The sequence below is a fragment of the Schistocerca serialis genome, chromosome 4, assembly GCF_023864345.2.
Source record: "Schistocerca serialis cubense isolate TAMUIC-IGC-003099 chromosome 4, iqSchSeri2.2, whole genome shotgun sequence".
NCBI classification, from domain to species: Eukaryota; Metazoa; Arthropoda; class Insecta; order Orthoptera; family Acrididae; genus Schistocerca; species Schistocerca serialis.
This window is the reverse complement of record NC_064641.1, coordinates 751,762,388-751,789,761: the sequence shown is the minus strand read 5'-3', so window position 1 is coordinate 751,789,761 and position 27,374 is coordinate 751,762,388. Positions and strand designations below refer to the sequence as shown.

Sequence of the window (27,374 nt, the reverse complement as noted above, 5' to 3'; positions counted from 1 at the left end):
CTTACTTTCCAAACATGTCTTGGAGATCCATCTGTTTGCCTCCAGCAGCCCACATGCTACCTGTTGCTATAGCAAGACAATGCATCAGCCTTTCATTCCTTAGTCACGCTACCTGTTGCTATAGCAAGACAATGCATCAGCCTTTCATTCCTTAGTAGAGTTGGAATGGTTTGAGGAACATTCCACATACGTGATGGTGTGTCTGTTGTCTCCCAAGTCATCTAACATCAATCCAAATGAGCACATCTAGGATACTATCATGATATGCACACTTTGGGGCATTGGTTGAGAAATTATTAATCAGGGTAGCTTTCCAATTCTAAGTCTCATAGAGTCTATTCCATAAAGTGTCACTGCCATGTGCACACAGAAAATGGTAGAAAGAAAATTCTGGTACCGCACGCCACGGAATTTGAATCTGCACCAGACGTCATGGTCGTCAAAGACCCATAGAGGTCTCCTGCACCATCACGCTATAATCTGTGGCAGCGCGCGCCTCCTGACCCGCTTTTAGTGTGAGGGCACAACAGTGGAACACGTGGTCCCAGCGGTCAATAGCGGCACCCCCGATAGCATACTTAAGCGCCTGCCTTGTGCTCAGCCAGCAGTCTGACATCGCGTTGCATCTCAGGACATATCGTCTCAGACAGCATATTGACTTCGTGTTTCTATTCCAGTGGACGTGGTTGTCTTGTTTGGTTCATTATTCTGTTGTCTGTTCTTGTTGTGTTGTAAGGTCCTACATTGGTCGTGTCCGTCCTCTCCCGTTGTGTTGTTGTTCACGCGCCGTTCCGCGGGTCCCGCCGTGTTTCCGTCACTACTACCCCGCGACCATTCTGGTCGCCGTTACAACAAAAATGTTAGTGCAGAATGCTAAGGAAAGGAGAAGAGCACATCTGAAAGGAAATCGGGAATAGGGTAACTGTCATAAATTAAGACCAGGCATGTGGGGGTATCTGGTTGACCCGTGTTCCTGCCATTACATCCGACAACATGATCTGCAACATAATACTGGTTACTTCCAGCATATAAAGTCATTCTGGGGCCATTCTTTCTGACTGACTAACTGACACACCTAAAAATAAAACTTATGGCACAACATATATGCTCAGGGAGATCATATATGTGGTTACAGCTTGCCCTACCATTGATAATGGATTATTTGCCAGTACTGATGTTGGGATAGGAATTTCTAGCAGAGTGTATATAGGCTAGCTGTGAAAAATGCTCACTTACATGAATAAAATCTGGGGAAAGGAAAAAAAGGGATGGAAGGATTCAAGGTGACACAGTTATGGGTGTCACAGGTTGCATGGGTGAAAAGGGTGTGAAAAGTTACAGGGAGGATTTTAGTGTCGATCTCATTTTGGGGAATGATTTAAGGAAGTTTCAATGAATTTACGTAATTTAATCATACTCATAACACTCGAAGCTCCAGCATGGCAGCTGTTAATAGACTGTCTGATCTTGGAAGATATTTCATGACAGGTAGGCATTATGTGATTCACCAGTGTGAACCACAACAAGTCAAGAGATATGCTTATACACAAGATCATAGGTGTAGCCCTGAGATGCACAATCATTTATAAGACCAAGGACTATAATTACTTAAACGGTGTGTGTCAGAACAGACTGATGGTAAAGGAAGTCAAAGGATAATGTTGATTTTGAAGTGAAGGTATTGTTGCTTATTTGGTGCAGTTAATTTAAACAGAAGTTTATACGTCACCAGCATGTAGATGAATGTGATGGTCAAGAAAAACAGCAGATATTTTGGAAAAACACTAAATTAATTTTTAAAAGTTTAGCTACTTTGAAAAATTAACAAATTACACTTGATGTAGCTCTAAAATGCAAGCATCATATACTGTCAGTCTACAAACATTCAAAAATTATGTGCTAATTTTTTTATATCTATTTGTATGAAGAAATGGAGAACTAATAAACCATCATCTTTACAATTAAGATGCCTATTTGTCACTTGAATCTATCTTAAACATGACTAGTAATTGGTCCTTTCAACACACACACACACACACACACACACACACACACACACAGAGAGAGAGAGAGAGAGAGAGAGAGAGAGAGAGAGAGAGAGGAATAAGTACAAAATGTCTAGTAAACATGGTCTCTTAGATACGTCCTTTAAAGGCTATGAGCACTTGTTCATCTTCACTAGTGTGAAACACATCTCTTCTACTGAACAAGTGTTCACAGCTCTTAACCCTTTAACTGCTCTGGACGTGTTAACACGCGTGCCTTTGTACCCGTCCCTGTGTGGTCTGAACGTGTTTACACGTACCACCAGTCTTCTACCTGGTACTCTGAACGTGTATACGCATAGACATGTTCAGAGTACCAGGTAGAAGGACTGGTGGCATGCGTAAACACGTTCAGACCACGCAGGGACAGGTACAAAGGCGCACGCTTTAACACATCCAGAGCAGTTAAAGGGTTAAGATATGTATTTAAGAGCCAGTAATTACCAGACTTTTTTCTTGTTTTGGTCCATACTACCTCCTTCCAAAATATGAAAAGCAAAGAGCTTGCAGTAGAAGAGATGTGTTTTATAGTATCAAAGACAAACAAGTTCTCATATCTTTTAAGGTATGCACTTTAGAGCTCTCGTTTACTATACATACTAGATTTTTTTTCTTTTTTTGGTGTAGATAATCTGTCCCTATGCTCTTTATATATTTTGTTAGGAACTTTCAATCCTCAAAACAAAACTGTTTGGATAATTGGAATGATAATGAATTAGAGAACCACTCACTAAAATAATCTAGTGCTGTTACCATGTAATATGTCCATCTCTTAAATATGTTGGATTTTCTGAGAGATTGTGATGTACTAGTTCTTCTATTGTATTCCATGACTTGTCACTGCTCATAACCCTTGAAGCGTCTCTATCAAAAATATGCTTGTTGAAAAAATACATTATCTGGACATCTGAAAGGGTTACATTTGGTGACTTTCCCTGTGAAGAAATATGGTGAACCTGCATTACACATTTCAAATCATTGCTCATTTCAAACATATACCTAACATAATGTGTTTAATACCTTAACAATAAATGGGAATCCTGCATGTGGAAGTTGTTTCACTGGCTCAGCTGTTTCTGAAAGATCCAGAACACTTCTAACTTCTTCACATGGCCAACAGTACATGTCTGATGCTTGGAAATATGGATTTTCAATCAAGCAAATTTCATCATACCAAGCTGAAAAGAAGTGTTGAATGGTGTAAATTATTAATATGTTGGTAGTAGGCGATTAATAGCTCATAGCTCCACCTATCTGTGAAAACTAAAACTTGTAATTCCAGTAACCAGTAATGCTATGATCAAAGAAATCTTTGAAAGTGCATGGATAAAAGATTTGAAACTGCACGGATTTCTCTAATCTATCAATAATTACACTTCTGTTATACAGTTACACATGTAGCAACTTCCTGTATCATGTTATATTACTTTTTAAGAAACCATTTTTGCTTCAATTGCAAAATTAAACAAAATGGAGTTACGAGTTTTTCATTGCTTACTATCAAAATGTATATATACACTTTTTTCCTTGAGAAAAACGCAGTCTTTGACAAATAAACTTAGTGATCTCAAACTGGTAGTAATCTGAACAAAAGTTTTATGAGGACTACAGATTCAATTTTATTATCAAAAGAACATGAAACTAATTTGCTGTAGTTATGGAATAATAGAATGTACGAACACATTCTTTTCTGCTTGCACAGAAAGCGAAGAAAGAGCAGTAACATCATAATTTACAGTTTCTACATCTACAGTACATCTATACTCTGCAAACTATAATGAAGTGCATGGCAGACAGTATGTCCCATTGTACCAGTTATTAGGGTTTTTCCCTGTTCCATTCACATATGGTGTGAGGGAAGAATGACTGTTTGAATGGCTCTGCGCATACTGTAATTATTCTAAATTTATGCTCACGATCCCTATGTCAGCGACACGTAGGGGATTGCAGTATATTCCTAGAGTCCTAATTTAAAGCCAGTTCTTGAAACTTCGTTAGTAGACTATCTCAAGATAGTTTACATTTATCTTTGAGAATCTGCCCATTCAATTTCTTCAGTATCTCTGTGACACTCTTCCATGGATCACACAAACCAGTCACCATTTGTACTGCCCTTCTCTGTATACATTCAGTATCTCCTGTTACTCATATTTGGTACAGGTCCCACACACTTGAGCAATATTCTAGAACTGAACACACGAGTAATTTGTAAGCAATCTCCTTTGTAGACTGATTGCATTTCCCCAGTATTCCACCAATAAACCAAAGTCTACCACCTGCTTAACTCACAACTGAGCCTATGTGATCATTCCATTTCATATCCCTACACAGTACCAGGTATTTGTATGAGTTGGCCGATTCCAACAATGACTCACGGATATTACAGTTGTAGGGTACTCCATTTTTTCATTTTGTGAAATGCACACTTTTACATTTTTGAACATTTAAAACAAACTGCCAATCTTTGCACCACTTTGAAGTCTTATCAAAATCTGACTGAATATTTATGCAGCTCCTTTCAGACAGTACTTCATTACAGATAACTGCATCATCTGCAAAAGTCTGAGGTTGCTGTTAATATTGCCTGCAATGTCATTAATATACAACATGAACAGCAAGGGTCCCAACACACTTCCCTCGGGCACACCCAAAGTTACTTCCACATCTGATGATGACTCCCCATCTGAGGTAATGTGCTGTGTCCTCCCTATCAAAAAGTTCTCAGTCCAGTCACAAATTTTGTTTGGTACCCCATATGATCGTACTTTTGACAATAAGCATAGGTGTGGTACTGAGTCAAATGCTTTTTGCAAATCAAGAAATACTCATCTACCTGACGGCCTTGATCGAAAACTTTCAATACATCATGTGAGAAAAGTGCGAGTTGGGTTTCACATGATTGATGTTTTTAGGATATATGCTGATTGGCATGAATGAGTTCATTGTATTTCAGGTAACTCATTATGTTTGAGCTAAGAATATGTTCTAATATTCTACAACAAATCAATGTCATGGGTATTGAACAGTAGTTTTGTGGGTCACTTCTATTACCCTCCTTGTAGACGGGTGTGACTTGGGCTTTTCTCCAAGAACAGGGCACAGTTATCTACAACAGATTATAGTTAGTGGAAGTGCTAACTCCGTCGCAAATTCAATATAGAATCTGATAGGAACTCCATCAGGCCCTGGAGCTTTGTTCAATTTTAACAATTTTGACTGTTTCTCAATATCTCTGACGCTAATACTTATTTCACTCATCTTTTCAGTGGAACGAGGATTAAAATTTGGCACTTCTCTTGGGTTTTCCTTTATAAAGGAACATTTGAAAATGGAGTTAAGCATTTCACCTTTTGCTTCTCTACCCTCAATTTCAGTTCCTGTCTCATTCACTAGGTACTGGACACTACTTTGGCACCATTAACAGCCTTCACATGTGACCAGAATTTATTTGGTTTTTGTGAAAAATCATTTGACAGTAGTCTGCTATGATATCACTGAAGGCTTCACACATTGTTCTCTTGACAGCCAAACGTGTTATTTTCAGCATTTCTCTATCTAATAGCCGATTGACTTGTTTTACACCTATGATGCAGTAATCTCTGTTTCTTTAGAAGTTTATTTACAGTGACTGTATACCATGGAGGGTCCCTCCCATTATGAACTATTCTACTGGGTGCATATCTATCCAGTGATGATCAATTATTCTAGTCCCTCATTTAATGATTTTCTTCATGAGGACAGATAACAATTTAAATAAAAAGCTTTTTACTAGAACACATTTTGAAAACTGACTCAAAAGTATAAAATAATTTTTCCTAGCCTCATGCAGATTCCTAACACATACAGATAGTCCTTAAAATTTGTGTTTGTGAATTTTTAATAGCTATGACAATACTTGTAAAATTTAAAATGAAAAACATGGGATAAATATGATACATATTGATTAGATGAAAAGTTCAGAGTTCACCTAAGGTACTAATTTTTTTTCTCAATGACAGCTATTCTCTATACTCTTTACTGTTATCTACTGCATGCACTTTACATTTCCCATTTTAAATTTTACAAGTATTGCTGTAGCTATTAAATATTCACAAGCACAAATTTTCAGGACTACATATATGGAGTTAGGAATCTGTATGGGGGCTAGGAAAAATTATGTTATACATTTTAGTCTGCTTGAAAAACATTATAGTAAAAAGTTTTTATTTAAATAATAATTTCCTACTTTTTCGTTTTGTGTATGTGATATTTTTCAATCAATTTCAAAAATTTTAATGAGATTAGAACAAAGACATGTGATAAATTTCAGGTTTATTTCAGTTTCTCTTCATCTGAGTCAACCAATTTATTGCTTCCTCCTATGTATAAAGGGCATTCAAAAAGAAACGAGCCAGAGGCATAATTACAAAAACCAGTACCAGTATGTTAGAAGTATTGACCCTGGCCGTTGACACACTTGTCCCACTGTGACACAAGGCAGTGAATGGCTGTCTCGTAAAATTCCCAGGCTGCGATGTTAACCAGTTCCGCACGTATAGCTGGACGTCGTCTGAGGTGAATTGTTTGCCCCTCAGAGCCGTGGCTGAGAACCTCCCATTTGAATTTCTGCAGGAGTGCCGTGACAATGTTGGCCATATGAGGCTTTGCATTGTCGTGGAGCAGAATGACCCCACAGGTGAGATTGCCTAGTAGTTTTGATTTGATCGCTTGGAAAAGGGTGGTCAAGGTTTGTGAGTAATGCTGGGCATTCACTGTTGTCCCGTGCTGCAGGAAGTAAATCAGAAGGGGGCCACCTTGGTCAAAGAAGAATGCCAGCATAGGGGCAAACAATTCATCTCAGACAACGACATCCAGCTGTACATGCAGAACTGGTTAACATCGCAGCCCCAGGAATTTTATGAGACAGCCACCTTGTGTCACAGTGGGACAAAGGTCTTAACAACCAGGGTCAATACAGGTACTGGTTTCTGTAATTTTGACTCCGGCTCGTTTCTTTTTGAACGTCCCTTATATATTTCACAAAAAGACCTTGAAAGTAAAAGTCAGAGAGATTTAATCTTACATGGAGGCTTACCAGCAATATTTCTTACTATGGAACATTCATAAATGGAACAGGAAAAGGGGGAAACAGCAGTGGTACAAGAAGTACTCTGCACAACACATCAGGCAATAAAGCAAGTTAATATACCATTGCCATCTAGTTCCGTAGCTCATGAGGAAGTTAGTGTGAAATCAATTGCAAAATCTGTACCAGACAGACAGAAAAATAGTGTACCCTCTGCCACACATCAGTCAACAAAGTGAGTTAACATTGCATTGTCAACCACTTCTGAGTTTCAAGTCTCTAGCTCATCAAGAAGTGATTTTAAACTCTGTTCCAAATTTTGTACCAAACGAACAAACAGACAGACAGAAAAACGAAGTACGCTCTGCTACGTATCAGACACAAAAGCAAGTTAATATTGCATTGTCATCCAGTTCTGACATATGTTAAAAGTTTCAAGTTTAAAAGTTTCAAGTTTATAGCTCATCAGAAAATTAGTTTTAAAATCAATCGCAAAATTTGTTCTGAACAGACAAGAAAGCAACCTAATAAAAACATTTTTAAAAGAAAGATATCCAGTCTGTAAGAATACAGAACAAAAGGAAGCTATGAGGTATTCTAACTGAAACAGCCACTGAAGTTCTAGACACTTTGAAAGGACAAGGCTGGAACATTGTGCCTAAAACAGTCACTTCAAGAATGAGAATGAAAAATGCCAGCACTTCCAAATCAAGTGACGACAATGAGGAGTTCTCACAGCAAGATTCTGATTCAATTCTAATTGTGAGTGATTCTCCTATTGCTGACTTTAATATACAAACTAAGTGAGAAGAAATTCCTGTTGTGCCAAAGGAAACAAAAGTGCAAACAAATGATCTTAAGTCTTGTGACTGTGTTATGGTTCACACTTACCTTTGATGAAAAGACAGAAGTATCAAAAATGTAATAGGCTATTGCAATAACATAAATAAACCTTAGGAAGACAGTACAGGCATGAATTTTTTTGTGGAAAAGCACCAAATCATTGGAAAACAATTGTGTGTTCCCAATTGTGGATACTGAGATGGATGCCCACATCTCAAATATTATAAACGTTGTGCAGTCTATGAAAAGTTCATACGGGGTGTTATACATTCCCTTCTGCACTTAAAGAATGAACTTTGAAAAGCCAACATTGCAATGAAAGTCTTGTGACTTCTTTATAATAAACCTGATATGAAAAGTATAAAACTGTAATTGTTTTAAATTTTTTACCGTCATGTGCATTTCAAGCAATTGGTATGTCTAATTTAGCATAGTGCATGGACTTTGTCACCATAATCCCGACTAACTTGGATTGAAGATTGATTTCTAACTAATGGCCTTTGTTACCCCACATCACAAGGTAACTATAGCTGTCATGTTTTCTGTTTACAGTTTCTGATGAACATGTTTCAGAACATTTTTATTACATGTAAATACAGAGTAATAGATCCAAATTTTGACTCAATCAGTTGCTCTCTAAAGTAAATACTTTTTGATTAAAAATTGAAAAGTAATTCAAGTAGCCACATTTTATGGTACTGCTGATAAAACTATAGAAATACACAACACTATCCTAGCTTCTGGAAGTATTACCCCCTTCCTCGGGGAAGCAAGAGGGATAGGTTGCAGAAGGGTAAACAGAAAGCGCAGGTCACTCAGCCTCCAGAATAAGTGTTGCGACAGTGCCACGACATTTAAGAGTGCCGCCACATCAGGACACGCAAACGGCGATAGAGGCGCTCCGCAACTCGGCTGAGCGCGGGAGCGCCACCTAGCTACGAACGGCGCCGGCCGCATGTCACGGCATGGCAGTCGAATGACCGATACGGAATTGGTAGCATGTAACCAGCTATTGTTTCTACGTTTGTATATCCATGCAATTTATTAGTGATTAAACGTTATAACACTTTTTGGCGACGAGGTCGGATATTTTTGTTCCTGTGTTGTGGATTTGTGTGTTCGTGTTGGGGCAGACATGGAACAGCTTATGCAAGCGCTCATTGAACAGCAAACACAGCTGACAGCTGCTATTCAGGCGTTCTCGACGTCGCTTACTCATCGTCTGTCTTCCTTTCTCTGCCTCCGTTCCCTCCTTACGACAAGGCCGCTGAAGACTGGGAGGATTATGAGAAGCATTTGCGGCAACACTTCTTGGCTTTCGGCGTTGTCGACACTCCTATGTGTAAGTCGTTATTTCTATCTTGGATTTCCTCACGGATCTATCAGCTGCTATCTCAGTTAGCCCCGCTGCGGGAACCTGCCTCTCTGTCCTTCCAAGAAAGGTGTGACTTATTGTCTAACTATTACCGAAAAAATACCCACGTCGTTGCCACCCACGTGGCATTCTACTGGTGTCGTAAACAGCCGCATCAATCTTACCGGGCTTGGGCGGCGGAACTACACGGTCTGAGTAGGAAATGTCAGTTTGTCACGGACACTCATCATGAGTCTTATGCTGATTCAATGGTTAGGGATGCTATTCTACGGCTTGCTCCTGATGAAGAAGTTCGGCAACGTGCCTTACAACTGCCAAACCCATCGTTGTCGGAAGTTCTAAGCATCGTTCAATCTTTTGAAGTGTCTCACGCTGCTGGTGTGCAAATAGACGCGTGGTGTGATGTAGGCGCTATACAGACCACTTTCGACACAGACAATTTGCCTGTTTCCCAGGGAACCGACGATGTGGCGGCGGTTCACTCGCGTCAACAACGTCGCGTTGGGCCGCAACGCTCGCAGCGAAAACAGCAACCACAGAAGCAGGTTCGTTCCGCACTTCCTTCTTGTCCACGTTGTTTCGTACAGCATGACAGGGCTGCGTGTCCAAAATGTTGGGCCACATGTAATTCCTGAAGGAAAAAAGGCCACATTGCTTCTGTGTGTCAGTCCCCTAAAGTTCCTGTCAATGAGGACGAGGCATCGGACATAGATGTTAACTGTGTGCTTTCTCAAACAAATAAGTTGTTTGTTACTGTTCGTGTTCTGGATAAAGACATTCGCATGCAAGTGGACACTGGCTCTGCAGTAACTCTCATTAATTCTCGCACGTATTTGGAGTTGGGCTCCCCTCCCTTGTCTCCAGTGACACGAAATCTGAGAACTTATAATAAACAGAAAATTCCTATTGTTGGCCAGTTTGATGCTTCCACTGCCTACAAGTCTGTTGTTCGGCCCCCCACGTTTTATATGGTGGATCATGCGGGCACTGAAAATCTGTTTGGTTATGATGCTTTCCAGTTGTTTGGGTTCTCCATTGATGATGATGTGCACCTCATATCTGAGGATATTCCGTACCAACAGCTGGATGGATTTTGTTCTGAATTCTCGTCCGTGTTCTCTACTGGTCTGGGTCGTGCCAAGGATTTTGAAGCCCACATTACTCTTAAACCTACAGCTCGCCCTAAGTTTTTCCGGGCACGCCCTATTCCGGTGGTGTTGCGTGCACCTGTCAAGGCTGAGATAGACAGGTTAACAGCTTCAGGGATTCTCCTTCCTGTTACCTCCAGCGAATGGGCATCGCCAATCGTGGTGGTTTCTAAACCAAACGGGAGTCTGCGATTGTGTGGTGATTTTAAAGCCACTGTCAATGCTCAGAGCCTCATTGACACTTGTCCTCTTTCCCGTCCTGAGGAGTTATTTACCAAGCTCGCTGGGGGCCAGTTCTTTTCCAAACTTGACTTATTGGAGGCGTACCATCAGTTGCCGTTGGATGCATCTTCCAAGGAATTTCTCGTCATCAACACTCCTTGTGGGTTGTATCAGTACCAGCGGTTACCGTTTGGCGTCGCTAGCGCGCCGGCCATTTTTCAGCGGTTTTTGGAACAGCTCACGGCTTCTGTTCCTGGCTGCATAAACTATCTCGATGACATTGTTGTCACGGGGCCCTCCACTGAGGAGCACCTTCGCAATTTGCGTTCACTGTTTCGGGTTCTGCATTCGGCTGGGTTGAAGTGCAATCTGGACAAGTCACAGTTCTTCCAACCCTCCATCGTGTATCTTGGTTTCCACTTGTCCCGTGAGGGTATACGTCCTCTACGTCAGCATGTTGCGGCCATTACCGCTCAACCCCGGCCGTCTACGGTAAAAGAACTTCAGGCGTTTCTAGGCAAGATTGCTTATTATCACAAATTCATTCCATCTGCGGCGGTGGTAGCTCATCCTCTGCATCAGCTGTTACGCAAAAACGTTCCTTTCTGTTGGTCCGACGAGTGTGGGCAGGCTTTTGTCTGCCTGAAGGCTCATCTGCAGTCGGCGCCTTGTCTTGCCACATTCCGTCCGGGTCAGCACTTGGCTCTGGCGACTGACGCGTCCCAGTATGGCCTAGGGGCTGTTCTCGCCCATCGGTATGAGGATGGGTCGGAACGACCCATTGCCTATGCTTCCAAGACCCTCAACGATGCGCAACGGCGTTATTCTCAAATCGAAAAGGCGCTCGCTATCATTTATGCTCTAAAAAAGTTCAGCGTTTTTTTTTTATGGTTCTAAGTTTCACCTCATCACCGACCACAAGCCGCTGGTCTCTCTGTTCAGCCCATCGACGTCGCTTCCGGATAAGGCAGCTCACCGTCTGCAACGTTGGGTCTTATACTTGTCTCGTTTTCACTATGAGATTCACTATCGCCCCACGGCCCAGCACGCCAACGCTGATGCATTGTCACATTTGCTGATGGGCCCCGACCCGGTTTTCGATCGAGATGAACTACTCTGTTTCCACATTGATGAGGCGGAACATCGTGCGGTCGAGGGTTTTCCGCTTACAGGTTCGCAGGTCGCGTCGGCTACTGCGTGGGACCCGGTCCTGCATCAGGTGATCGGTTTTATTCAACGGGGTTGGCCGGACAGGACCAAGGGCCGGGCATCAGATCCCCTTCGCAACTACCATGCCTTGCACCTTCGTCTGTCTGTTTGTGATGGTGTTGTTCTTCTGGCCATGGATGGCGCATCTCCACGGGTCGTGGTGCCAGCCTCTCTTCGCAAAGATGTTCTCAAACTGTTGCATGAAGGCCATTGGGGGATTTCTCGGACTAAGTCCCTGGCCCGCAGGCACGTTTATTGGCCCGGTATTGATTCGGACATCGCCCACATGGTCACTGCGTGTGGTCAGTGTGCTCAACAACTGGTTGCACCCCGTACAATGCCCTCTCCGTGGCCTGACCTGGCGCAGCCATGGGAACAGGTGCACGCTGACTTTGCTGGCCTCTTCCTCGGCACTTATTGGCTGCTATTGATTGACGCCTTCTCGAAGTTTCCGTTTGTTGTTCGATGTCCGTCGCCCACCACTGCGGCAACGACGTTGGCTTTGTCCAAAATCTTTGCGCTAGAAGGTCTTCCATCCATGATCGTCACGGACAATGGCCCTCAGTTCTCTTCGCAGGCCTTCCGTGACTTTTGTACTGGACACGGGATTCATCATGTTACAGCACCGCAATCGAATGGGAAGGTCGAGTGCCTTGTCCGCACTTTCAAAAGCCAGATGAAAAAATTCCTTAGTGATTTTTCCACAGATGACGCTCTGTTGCATTTTCTGAGTTCTTATCGCTTCACGCCTCTGGGTGATCGCAGCCCTGCTGAACTCTTGCATGGCCGCCAACCGCGCACTCTACTGCACCTGCTTCACCCTGTCAGGCCTTGTACTGTGTCCCCTCGTGCGGGAAAATACTCGGTGGGTGCCGACGTGTGGGCACAACGGTATGGAACTCGCCCTAAATGGATTCCAGGGGTGGTCAAGGCTCTTCGCGGCCGCTGGCTTTGTGAAATACGTACGGACGACGGCATGGTTGTTCGCCATTACGACCAGATGCGCCCACGAGTGGTGGCCACGCCGGTGCCACCGCCCCTTCCTTCGCCTCCACCAGCCTGAGAAGCCAGTCCTGTCGCTGCTGCCGATCTCCTGTGCGTGTTGCTGCAGCCGACGTCGCTACCGCTTCGGAGTCTGCTGGAACCGGCCCCAGTCGCGACGCCGCCTTCTCCGGGACCTATCTCGCTGGAGCACACCCCCAGCTCCACGACACCTGTGGATGCTGCTCCGGAGTGTTCACCCATCATCTCGTCCAGGAGGCACGTTCCACGCACGGGCTTCCGTCCTGGACATTTTCGACCGTACTCTCGTGTTTCTCCGCGGGATCTTCTCTGGGCCTCCCAAGAGGCCATGGATGTCTCCACGCTGTCCGTGTCTCCCAGGAAGTGAGTGTTTTTTTTCAAGGGGGGAAAAGTGTTGTGACAGTGCCACGACATTTAAGAGTGCTGCCACGTCAGTACGTGCAAACAGCGATAGAGGCGCTCCACAACTCGGCTGAGCGCGGGAGCGCCACCTAGCTACGAACGGCGCCGGCCGCATGTCACGGCACGGCAGTCGAATGACCGATACGGAATTGGTAGCATGTAACCAGCTATTGTTTCTACATTTGTATATCCACGCAATTTATTAGTGATTAAAGGTTATAACAATAAGAGGGGCCCATTTTTTGTGAGGTTAACATATTATAGATAGATTGTCATAAGTTATGGTAACAGGCACAATACAAACACAAATTATGCACATAGAAAAGACCAGACTTAAATGGAAACATTAACAGAGCTTTGAAAATAGTGTTTCACTGAGTAAGAGCTGAAGACAAGATGGAAAAATATATGCAGACAAATAGACAAAATGAGAAAGTATTATAGTCAATAATACAAGTTAATGTCAGACAGCAAAAGAAAATTACAGCATATAGGCCTACATGTGGAGATCTATTAATTCTTGAATAAAAAACAGAGTGCTAAAATTTTCAAATTAGTTTAAGTCTTCAGTTATCTTTCTGCTTTACTCCATATGAATACCACAATAGTTCTTCATATAACGTATTGACCAACTACTTTCTCAATGTGGCTCTTGATAATTTTTCCATCGTTACTGCCTCCGAATCCCTGTCGGCCAGCCAAATGACTGGAAGTAATTGACACAACATACTGTTTTGATCATTTTCGAGCAATACAATGGAAGAAGTAAAAAACAGAAACACAGTCTGCCTATTTGAAACAATGATTAATCAAATTATTTATTTCAATCATATATTGTGTGCCTTCCCATAGTACTTCAAATGTAGAATTAACAGCGTCACATCCTGTATCTATTAGCCCCAGCCTCTGACAGTTAAAGAGAAAAATTAACTGGAATGAGGTAAAGGCCACAAAATGTGCATTTGGGTATCTGTGTGGTTGCATTTGTGTCTGAGTGTTTGTGTTTTTGCTAAAAATAGAGCTGGTACTCAAAAGCTAGTGTGAATGCTGTTATCTGTTATGTGTTTCTGTGCTCAGAGCATTGATCCACTATATGTGAGTGGGTCGCTTTCCCTTATTCTATGTATTAACTCAGCATATACAATTTGTGGGTATACAACAATTTGCCACTGCAATAAACCTGTACGACATGCACAAATTACAGCTCTGAGCCATTTACTAGCTAAGCTTCATCTCCATTCCGTGACACATCACTGTCATGGTGGTGTCTCACTTCTCTGAGTTGGGACATTGTTTCACTGAATAACTGCCCAACAGGTGCTGGAAACATGTAGCATAACTGCCATTGTCCCACCTTGGGAAAAGATGTGGCGTTCATCAGGGGCCATGTACGTGCACAAATGACACAACTTCCAAACAGTTTACAATTCTAAACAAATTAACTAGTAAGAAAACCTTTCACTGATGTGATCATAAGACGATGGGTAACACATCACTTTACCAAAGTTATATGTTACATCACATATCATGTTGCAGTGTACTTATACCAAGCATAATAAACAACTGCTGTCACAGAAGAATGAGTCACAACTGTATTTTTTTTTTTTTTTTTTTTTTTTTTTTTTTTTTTTTTTTATGTATTGCTCAAATATTGCAGGCACTGGAGTCTGGCACTGCTACTAAGGACAATGTGGGGAAAATATAGTCTTTGGATTTATGTTACTATCCAAGCATTAACACAAATAATTTAATGAAACCATGCAAAAGCCTATATTTGTATGACCAGACATGGATCTGAACCCAGCTTCTATCTTATACAAGATCATCACATTTACAAGAAGACACTGAAAGATCACATGGGGATGCTGAGTAGTAACTGACCCACTATCATGGTAATTTCATTAAAAGGGACAGCTTGTGGAGTTGGCTTGTCCAAGAATTATAGTACAGATGACAATTACTGTCAACCTGTAGTAAATGAATTTAAGATGTTAAGTCTAGATCTGCTATTAGTTTTCAGTTTGCATTCATTAGTAGTCAGATAGCAGACTACTTGAGGTGAAATTCCAGTTTCTTTTGCGAAAATACCTGTACCTATTTGGTTTTATGTATTTTGCTGTATATAATCCCTCATAAATATCTGATAACCTGTAGTTCCTTTTAGTTCTTAGTACTCAATAGAGTATGAAGATACAGATAGATTAGCTTATACTCTTTTTCTTACTTTCCTAAACATTACTGAATCAGTCTTACACAAGCTCCTAATGATTCTCTTTCACACTTGGTGGGTCTTCTTTAAATTAGATGCATAAGATAGAAAATGTTATAATTTTACCACAGTACCATTCAAAACTACAAAAGATGTGACACTGGTCATATTGTTATGAACTCTTGTCATCAGTTTCAAAAATTGCTGACATTTTGCTAATGTACAAATAAATTTAAGATGAACTGTAAATTACACAATTATACAAGGGGCATTGCTTATAAATGGCAACAATGCCCACATAGTACTAGGGGCAGAAAGCTGGCTCAAATCATAAATGAACAGCAACGAAACTCTAAATTCTGACTGGAATGTACCTTGCAACGAAAGGTTGAACGTTGTTGGTGGACGCGTTTCTACAGCCATAAGAAATACAATAATATCTAGTAAGATTAGTACAGATTCTGAATGTAAAATAATATGGGTGAAGACAAGTGTTAAAGGTGGACCAAACATGTTCACTGAATGCTTTTATATACCCCCTGCATCAGCAGCAGTAGCGGTGAAACAGTTGAGGGGGAACTTGGAGAATATTTTGCATAAATTTACTGGTCCTGTTATAGTTTTAGGCAGAGATTTTAACTTACCAGCTATAGACTGGGAGACTCAACTGATTAAAATGGGTAGTAGGAATAGGGAAGCATGTAAAATTGTTCTAAGTATTTTATCTTCAGTAATTAATCAAAGACCCAACTCATGAAGATAACATCTGAGACCCGCTGGAGACAAGCAAACGTAAACTATTCAACTCTGCATAGAACAGAGAATCATTGATCATAAGGGTGTTACAGCATCACTGAATACGGCTGTGAATAAGAATACAAAGAAATGCAGGAAGATCTTTCTGCTTAGCAAAAGTGACAAGAAACAAATTTCAGATTACGTGAGCAGTCAGCATGAAAATAACATTTCCACTACTAACAATGTTGAGTATCAATGAACAAAGTGCAAGAGCAATGTACAATACACTTTAGACAGGTATGTGTGGGGAAAAGGTCTGAGTGATGGAAAAGACCAGCTGTGTTAGAAAACTGCTGCGAAAGCAAAGAGTGCTTCATTGCAAATTTAAATTAGCCGAAGCCTTACAGAGAAACAAAAATCAAACAAAGCCAAAATTAGCCATGTGTGTAGTGTTCAATGTATTTAAAAGTTTTGTTCTTTCTACAAACTTGACAGAAAATCCTAAGAAATTTTCGTTTTATGTTAAATCCACAAACAGATCGAAGCTGTCTTGCCAGACACTCTGTGAACTGTGATGGCACTGAAATGGAGATTGACACAGAAAAGGCCAAAAATACTAAATGCATTTTCCAAAACTGTTTCACAGAGGAAGATCACACTGTAGTGACTCCTTTAAATCATAACAAACAAAAAGGCCAATATGGAAATAAGTGACCATGAGATAGAAAAGCAACTGAAATCACTCAACAGAGGGCCATTGAATCTGACAAGATACAGTATGATTCTGCATAGAGTATGTGAAAGAACTTGCCCCTCTTCTACCAGCAGTGTACCGTAGGTCTCTGGAGGAGCTAAGTGTTCCTGATGATTGGAAAAAAACAAAGGTCATTCCCGTTTTCAAGAAGGATCATCAAACAGACCAACAAAGTTATAGGCTTATATCTCTGATGTCGGTCAGTTGCAGAATTTTGAAACATGCTTTATGCTCTTATATTATGATGCTTCTGGAGGCCAAAAATCTCCCCTGTAGGAAACAACATGGGTTCCAAAAACAAGTCATGTGAAACCCAACCCGCTCTGTTTGTCCACAAGGCCCAGAAAGCTGGTAGATGCTGCATTCCATAACTTTCAGAAGACATTTAGTACTGTTCCATACTGCTGCCTAATGAACAAAATATGAGTGTTCAGGATATCAGATCAACTGTGTGATTGGGTTGAAGAGTTTCTAGCAAACAGAACATAGCATGCCATTCTGTATGGAGAGAAGTATTCATGCATAAAAATAACTTTGGGTGTGCTGCAGGGGAGTGTTATAGGATTATTAATTTTCACAATCTATATAAATGAGCTAGCAGATAACATCAGAAGTTCAATGAGTCTTTTCGCGGATGGTGCTGTCATATACAGAGAAGCTGCAATGTTAGAAAATTTTAGAGAAATGCAGAAAGACTTGCAACGGACTCACACATGGTGCAGGGAGTGACAATTGACAAACAACATAAACAAATCTAATGTATTGTGAATACTTAGACAGAAGGACCCTTTATTGCATGATTACACACTTGCAGAAAAATAACTGGAAGCAGTTACTTCCACAATATATCTAGGACTACGCATAAGGGGCGATTTGAAGTGTAGCAACCACATAAAATTAATTGCGAGTAAGGCAGATGCCAGACTGAGATTCACTGGAAGAAACCTCAAAAAATGTAGTTCATCAACAAAGGAAGTAGCTTAAAAAAAAAACTCATTTGAGCAATACTTGAATATTGCTTGTCAGTATGGGAGCTGTACCAAATAAGAATGATGGAGGAAATAGAGAAGATCAAAAGATGAGCAGCATGTTTTGTTATAGGTTCATTTAGTAAGCATAAAAGAGTCACAAGATGATCAACCAAATTCACTGATAGGTGCTGCAAGAAATGTGTCCTGGATCACAGTGTGCTTTACTGTTAACATTTCAGAGAGTGTATGTTCCTAGAAAAGTCAGTAAATATAATGCTTCCTTCTACACACACACCTTCTGAAAAGACCATAAAGATAAAATTACAGAGATTTGATCCCATATGGAGGCTTCCTGGCAATTGTTCTTCCTGCAAACTCTTTGTGACCAGAACAGGAAAGGGGGAAAGTAACAGTAGCACATAACACACTCTCTGTGATACACAGCAAGGTGGCTTGCACAGTATACATGTAGATGTAGGTGTGATACAGCAAAATAATTATATGTGTATTTTGCCTCCATTTTTAATGTCAGAGTGGGGTTTTGCATTCAGATACAAAGATATTTATTCATTCATCATAATTCCACCAACAAGTAGAGCCTATAAGTGGCATAGCTAAAGAATGGTTCCTGTCGTACCTAGAAAACAGGTGCAAGAGGTAAACACAAGCCACGCTTCAGCCACCAGTGTAGGGCTACAGATGGGAAGATGAGTGAAACACACAATGGTGTGGAGTGGATTGGGTGAGGCAAATAGACCAGAGAAAGAGGAAGAGGAGGATTTGAGAGAAGAGGGTATGGGTGCAGGATGAGTTAAATTAGAGTCATGAGGCTGGGATGGAGATAGGGGTAGGGCAGTGGTTGGCTGAAACTAAGGCCAAGAGGATTTCACGAGCTACGGATGTGTTGCAAGGACAACTCCCACCTATATAATTCAGAGAAGCTGGTGTTATTGGGAAGCATCCATATGGCATTGAAGTTAAGTATATTAGGCTCAGCAGCACGTTCTGATATGGGGTGGGCTTCTATGTTCTTGTCCACACTGTGGCAATGGCCATTCATTTGAGTGTATAGCTGATTGGTGGTCATCCCCACTAAAATGCTATGCATAAATTAGAACTCAGCTGGTATATGACATGATTCATTTCACAAGTAGCCCTTTCTCTGATGGAATAGGATAAGCCTGTGATGGGACTGGAGTATGTTGTACTGGTGCATGAATTGGACAGGTCTTGCACCTAGATCTTCTACAAGCATATCATCCATGTGCCAAGGGGTTGATTGTAGATGTGTGATAAAGACTGACTAATATAAAGCATCCTTTATCTACTCTTAACCCAACGCACACCGTTAACACCTCATTCCCTACTCACCATTGTTGACACCACCTCCCTGGACATCAACATATCCCATGTGCATGGTCTCATCAAACACTACCCCTCCCACTGTCCTTCTGATCCCAAACCCACCACTTCAGTTACTATATTCTGAACCAACTACATCCTCATACATAATTACTTCTCCTTTGAGGAAAAGAAATACAAACAAATCCTTTTCACGACCCTGTGCACCAGCACTGTACCTTCCTATGCCTACTTGTTTATAGGCCACTCAGAGGACACTTTTATAGCCATTCAAAACATCAAAACCCTTGTCTGGTCCAGGTTCATGATATCTTCATAACCTGGACCCAGGGACAAGATGTTCTTATCCACATACTACCGCATCCTCAATGCCTTCTTTGCCCATTCGCTCCACTTGGTCTTCCTTACCCCAGCATGTCACCTTTCCAAACTTTGTCCTCCATCTCTCTGATGGCCGCATTATCCATCACATGTACCTGAATTTTGATAGCTGCCACCCATTCGCACACAAAGTTACTCTCATACAGTCTGGCCACCTGCGGATGAGAAATCTCCAGTAATGAGCAAACCATTTCCCAGCAAGCTGAAAGTCTCACTAAGCCCTCAGCAGACAAGCATTATCCCTGCACACCTAATGTGCAAACAGATTTCTGGTGCCATAAATATCTACATATATCCTTAATTGTCTGTTGTCTATTCATCCCCAGGAACCAACTGCAAAGGAGCCTACCACTCATCACCCAGTATCATCCTGGAAAAATTAACCATCTCCTTTATCAGGAGTTCGACTACTTATCATTGTCTCCAGAAATGAGTAACATTCTATCCACAATCCTTCCCACTCCTCCCAAAGTGGCATTCTGCTGGCCACTAAATCTACATAATATCCTAGTCCACCCTTATGCTGTAACTACTTCCAACCCTTTCTCGTATGAATCATTCCCATGTGGAGGGCCCAGGTGCAAAATCTGTCTATTACATTTAGCCAGAACATCCTACTCAAGTCCATTCACAGGCTCACCCAATCCCATAAGAGGCAGAGGAGTGGTCCCTGCAACATAGACTGGAGTTTCTCCTCTCACCTTTGTCTCCAAGAGCCCCTTCTCCAAACCCAATGCATCTGCCAGATGACCAGCAACCATACCATCATCTCCATGGTCTCTTTTCTTCATCTCTTCTGTCAGTCTCTTCAATCATTTCATCCGTATCACTGGACACTGCACACAACTCCATCTGTCTGCCACTAGAATGAACTCACATGTGCCACAGTCACAGTCCTATCACATGCACCTGCTGCCCCTCTTCCCAGCCATCGGTCACTCTTCTCCAACCCTTCAACCTGCTCCCCACATCCTTTCTCCTGTCACCCACTCCACCACCCAATACAATGCCCCACCTGAGAGTTAAGCTGCACTGGAGGCTCAATGTAATCAGCTGCAACAACATAGCTGGACAGGTGTTTATTTTGTGTGTGTGTGTGTGTGTGTGTGTGTGTGTGTGTGTGTGTACAGTATTTTCTCACCTTTACCACTTAAATTATTTAGACCAGAGACATTAACAGAGGCTTGAGGAAATATATTAGGAACAATTCTGCTCTTAACATAATATATAAATGATTTTCCACACACTACAAGATGTGGAGAAAAAATTCTCTTCACTGATGACTGCAACATTATATTCACTGATAAAACACCAGAGCTCTTAGCTGAGAAGGTAAATGAAGCCCTGAAATATGAGTGCAATTCAGCAGCATGCAAGAAGTTACCATTGAATATAAAGAAAACAAATACCATAGCATGAAATTCAGCTTAAAGAGGAAGAATAATGCTTCACTGTACACATAAAATAAATACAGAAACTGTGTGCCAAACACAAAAGTTTTAGAAATTAACATTGATTTTCAACTGACATATAATGAACACACAAAAACACTGGGAAACAGAATCTTATCAGCATGTTATGTACTTTTGTCCTATCATCGTGTGCAACAGCCAGTAACTTGCGGTGACATATTATTCCTATATATGCTCAGTTCTTAGATATGGGAGTCTTTTCTGAGAATCAAATGCACAACGCATATGCATGATTTTCAAAATGCAGGAAATGATCATAATAATAATAATAACAGTAATTAAAAGTAGCAGTCAGGCTCACTGTAAGGAAATATTTTAAAAAAACTGGACACTAATGATTTGGCAAGAGAGTTCAGCTGCCAGTCTATTTACATATCAGGAAGAACATTAGCAAGTATATCACAAATAATTATATACAGTATCATGAAACAAGTGTTAGTTGGACTTACATTTACCAAGGAAAAACATGTGAAAAACTTGTAAAAGTATTTTCTATCAGGCAATAAAGTTATGTAATAACTCGCACAAGGAGTTGAAAGAGATAACCAAAATACATTCACTTCAAAAGGCAGTCAAGGCTTACATCTTGGCTAATGCATTCCACAGAGTATTACTTGGGAAACGCAGAGTAGGATGACAAGTAAAATGCTTCTGTCATATTATGAAATGCATCCACAGTGTAATGTTTTTACATGTACTGATGCTTCATTATGTTTCTGTGCTCAATATTTGAGTCACCATAGGGGGATGCTGATTCGGTATTTCAGATAAGCAAACAAGAAAAGACAAAGATGTGAAATAGCCATGTAAACATCATTGTGGGCATAAAACCACTTGCACAGATGTATACTGATGAATTCTTCTTGGGTTATAAGCCGAGTGGTGGCGTTGTCTTGTCACAACGTTTCAATGAGTTTCGTACCCACCATCTTCTGGCGAGATGAACACAGCATCCCGACACTTCGCCAGAAGATGATGGGTATGAAACTCATTGAAATGTTGCGATAAGGCAACGCCACCACTCGGCTGATAACCCATGAAGAATTCATCAGTGGAATATGCCGAGAAAGACTGCAATCACACAGATGTAAACTGTGTACAGTGATAAGTGTCAGAGACTAAATGAACAGTGTATCGTTATTGTTCATGTTATTAACCTAACTTGATTCAAGTATGTACAAACATAAGAGCATTGCACATTGGGAATAACCAAATGGAGTAGTGCACTTGTTAAGGTACTTGATTAAGGAGGATGGAGGTTTATGCTCTTGTCCACCCATTCTGATTTAGGTTTTCTCTGGATTTCCTAATCCACTTTGGGCCAATTCTAGAATGGGCTTTTCACCAAGGGCATAGCTCGTGATCTATCCTCATATCGTTAATAACATGGGTGTAGTACATTCACACACACATGTCGGCTATTCAGGTGAATCACATTTTTGCTATACTAAGTTGATGGTTGTCTCCACAAACATCATCACCGAGATGAATGCTGGCTCAAAACAGGCAGTGTGCCATGGACACAGGCTGGTGGGAGCAGTATTATGCTGTGGGAGACATTCTCCTGCACTTGCATGGGACTTGTGGTAGCAGTCGAAGACACGCTGACTGCTGCGAACGACTTGCATCCCTTCATGCTTGATGTCTTCCCCGATGGCAATGTCATCTTTCAGCAGAATAATTGTCTGATTCTCTGAGCCACAACCATGCTACAGTGGTTTGAAGAGCATTATAGTGTACTCATGGTGATGTCTCAGAGACCAAATTTGCCTGATGTACATCCTATGAAACCCATCTGGGTTGCTATCAGGTGCCATCACCACGTGCGCTAATCAGCAGCCCATTACAGTATAACCCTGATTTTGCATGACCTCATTTTAGCGTAAACCCGCATTTAATGGAAGAAATTTCAGGTCTCAAAAATTATTCCGTAACTGCAGTGCAATTGTATATTCGATTTAACGTAACTCACATTACAACAAAACCTGCATTTAGCATTAGGAATATTAAATATTGAAAACAATACAATAGTGGCTTTTGTAGTCCGAAAGCAAGCCACACTTTTTTTCTGGTTTTTGGAATCCAAAAAACCGCCTGCAGTTTCAGGTGCAAAGCCTAAGAAGTTCCAAAAAATGCTGCTAGTTGCCACCATAAGTGCTTGCAGCCTTTATTGCTACTTTCTGCCACTAGAAGTCACCACAGAAGCCGTTGTGTTACTTTCGAGTAATGAATGTTAAGGTATTTTTTATCATAGGCGAATTTAGCAATTTTTCAAATATTCATAGCAATTAAAAAAACTCTTTACATATACACCATCAAAATGGACGTTTTGAAAAAACTTGACAAGCATGGCTTTACATTTTGACAACGCCAGCTAAGGAGAGCAGTGCTTGCAAAAACGTTTGTTTCAGTCTGCTTTTGAACTTCAGTAAGACATGGAGACAGCAAAAGTAACAACTTTCAGCTTGTTCCAGCAACAGAAAAGCATTTTCTGGACCAAAATGTGGCCACCACTATGAGCTGGAAGTCATAGTGAATGATTTTGTGAGGAAGCAGCGACAGTGCTAACCTGTAACTGCAGAAATAATTCAAGTAAAAGCACGTCAGAAAATCCAAGATTTTAAAGGGAGCCACAATTGGGCCTGAAAAATACGGGGAAAAACTTGTCGCATTCAGTGCTACATCATCAAACTGTGCACCGGAAATTCATGCTGGCTTGTACAGCCAATGGCCATAAACTGACACCATTCATTTCACATGGAAGACTTAACCAAAGTCCGAAGTGTTTCCTAAAGATTTTATTGTACGTGCTAACGAAATTGGCTGGTTCACAGAGGACATGGTTTTAGAGTGGATCAGACCTGTCTGGCAATGTCGTCCTGGTACCTTGCTAGGTTTGACACGTATGCTTGTGTTAGATTCGTACGCAGGTTACTGTATACCAGCTGTGAAAAAAAATTAGAGAGGGTAAAACGGACTTAGTTGTAATTCCAGAATGGATGATGTCCATTCTGCATCCATTAGATGTTTGTTTAAACAAACCTTTTATGGACAAGCAAAAAAATATGTATGCACAGTGCCCAACGAACGAAGATAGGCAATTAACGCCTACAGGACATGTTAAGTGTGCAAGCTTGTCTCAAGTGAGCGTGTGCATTAGTCAATCTTGGAAATGTCTCCCAAGTGAAACTGTTTGTCACGCATTTAAAAAAATACTGTATTTCTAATGTGTTTGATGGCACAGAGAATGATGCTTTGAACGAAAGTAGCGACAAGGAGTCGCTAGTGTTAATAATGAAACATGAAAAATCACAACTGTGTCCGGTATGTAGTGCAGTGAGCTCGCCTGCAACGTCACTGCTCACGTGCATGTAGATCCGGAATACTGTATTTCGATAGATATCGTGAATTTTCACTGTTGTCAGTGATTTGCAATGATGAGCCATATCTTTCACTTTCAAGTGTGGCTTGAAATCGAGGTAAAATTTGTGATTCTTCAGTTTCTCCCGGCGTATTTGTTGCTCGAACAGTCCACGTGTATACTGCCGGTTCATAGTGTCCAACGGGCACAATATTTCGGCAATCAGACATGTCGCCATCGTCAGGTGCGCTGATGAACTGAGCTACTGAGGGCGGGCGGCGCCGGTGCGCGGGCGCAGACGGCGAAGACAGCGGCCCGCGGGGGGACGGGATTTAATTTGGGCGCCCACCCTCAGGAGCTCAGTTCGTCAGTGCACCTGACGATGGCAACAAGTCTGATCGCCAAAATATTTTGCCCGTTGGACACTATGAACCGGCAGTATACCTGTGGACTATTCAAGCGAGGTAAAATTTATTTATTTATTTTTTTTCCGAGTCTCATTTCCGGGGTGCGGCTTGCATTCGAGGTCAGTTTGCAATCGGATAAATACAATAACTACAGTACTTGTGGCAGCTTCTAGCGGGATTTTTCAGAACTTCCATAGGGTTTGCCTCCAAATGCAAGCATCGTGTAATACGGGCTTTAAGAACCTATGAAGTCCAGCATTTATATTGGATACAATCAATCATCTTCCATATCGATTCCTCGCCACCTGCATGAGCAAGCTCGAACTTAGCCAACCGCGGCTGAAGACTAACAATGTACAGCGTGCTAACACACACACCGCTTTGCACGCCTGCACGCAGCCGAACTCTGTCCGAGTCCGTACGTTCGTAGTAGCATTAGAGTATAGCGTCAGTTTACACAAGTTTGCATCAGTTCATGTATTGTTGTGTGTTGCGTGGAGAATCCAGCTGTATATCAGTTTGCTCACCCACATTCATTGTTGTAGTGAAGTTGACTATGGCAGCAAGAAGAAAAACTCTATTTGTTGCGGAGGAAGTGAACTTGATTCGGGAAGTGGAGAGAAACGCAAATGTGCCCGTAAGTGAAATGGCTCGATGCCTGGGACTTAACCAGTTTTCATTGTCAGGAATATAGAAGAATAAGGAGAAGCTTCTGGATCAAGAAACAGTGCAGTTCAAACGCAAAGCAGGGAAAAAATGTTAAAAAGTGGCCATTAGAAGAAAGGGAATTGGAGCTAATGGAGTGGTTCAATGGAGCACATGCTGAAAATTTACCAATCGATGGGGTATTGACAAAAATGAAAGCATCTATGATATCTGGGAAACTTGGGCTAACAGAATTCAAAGCTTCAAATGGTTGGCTGGATAGGTTCAAAAAACACTATGCGGTAACTTGCAGGGTAGTATGTGGAGAGAGTGCTGCAGTTAGTGTTGAACACTGGAAAGAAGAGGTGCTGCCAGCCCTCTTGGAAGGTTTCGAATCACGGGATGTGTACAATGTGGATGAAACAGGCCTGTTTACCAACTCATGCTCTCTAAAGCCTTAAGTGTTACGGGAAAATCATGTCATGGAGGAAGAATGAGCAAGCAGAGAATTACTATTCTCTTATGCAGCATCGCAGATGGCAGCGACATGCTGGATCCCATAGTGATTGGAAAGTTCCATAAACCACGTTGCTTTAAGAACGGTGCTACACTGCCATGTGAGTATTATAGCAACAAAAGTGCTAGGATGACTGCGGACTTGTTCAAAAAGTTCTTGCAAGCTTTTGATGCACGAATGGATGCTAGAAACAGGAAGGTTGTTCTCTTTATGGACAAGTGCCCTGATCATCCAACAGACTTAGGATTTCTGTGGAATGTGAAAGTGCATTTCTTTCCTGCAAATTGCACTAGCGTACTCCAGCCCATGGATCTAGGGATTATTCATAGCCTGAAAAGCAAGTATCGGAAAGCTCTTGTCCTTAAGGCACTTGCCTTTATTGATAGGAATGAAGTGCTTAAATTGAACATCCTGCAAGCAATGCATATGCTCACAGGTGCTTGGAAAATGGTAACTAAGGAAACCATCTCAAATTGCGTTCATAAGGCTGGATTTAATGAAATGAGCACTCACGACAAAGATGGTGTCGAAGCAGTAGTGGACATGCATGATTGGGTGCAGGTATCTAAAGAGTTACCCATTACATTTGATGAATTTGTAGCTTGTGATGATGATGCCATCACTACATGCATCCGAGATGTTGAGTAAATCTGCAAAAATGAAGTAAAGCAGAATGATGAAGATATCAAAGAAGATGATGATGTTAGGGATGAAGAAATGCAAACACCATCATTCAGTGAAGCTATTGCCAACATAGACATTGTCCAGAGATTTGTCACAGCATTTAAAGTGGACAACCCTGTTATAGACAAATCAATTGTAGATGGACATTACGAACTTAAAATCCAACAGCGCTAAAAAGCAGAGTACCATTTTTGATTACAAGTAGGCACAGTGAAAGTCGTGTAAATATGTGTTGTATATAGGGAAAGTCAGACTACCATTTTTGATTACAAGTAGGCGCAGTGAGTGTTGTGTAAATATGTGTTGTATATAGGAAAAGTAACTTGATTTATTGTATTACTGTAATTGTGTACGTATTTTGTGGATGTTTTAATTTTGTAGTGTGCTGGGAAACTACTATCTTTGACTACTGTATTAGTGTTACCAAAAAAGTTGTAATTACAGTATACTGTGTAGGGTAGGTATCTCCTTGTTTTATTGTTGTTATTGAGTAAATTATGTGTGTTGTTACAATTCGTGTCAATACAAGCAAAGAGTTCTG

At 41.3% G+C, this 27,374-nt stretch overlaps 1 protein-coding gene across 2 annotated transcripts in view; it reads right to left on the bottom strand.

Annotated features, from left to right (window-relative positions):
• LOC126473288 (uncharacterized) overlaps window positions 1–27,374 on the bottom strand; it is a 144,745-nt gene that overhangs the window by 105,844 nt on the left and 11,527 nt on the right. For both annotated transcript variants that reach the window (XM_050100246.1, XM_050100245.1), the window contains exons 2-3: window positions 3,066–3,223; window positions 2,799–2,980 (exon numbers count right to left, since the gene is read on the bottom strand). In XM_050100246.1, the coding sequence (XP_049956203.1) occupies window positions 2,799–2,980; window positions 3,066–3,223 (340 nt within the window). The remainder of the gene's footprint in view (window positions 1–2,798; window positions 2,981–3,065; window positions 3,224–27,374) is intronic.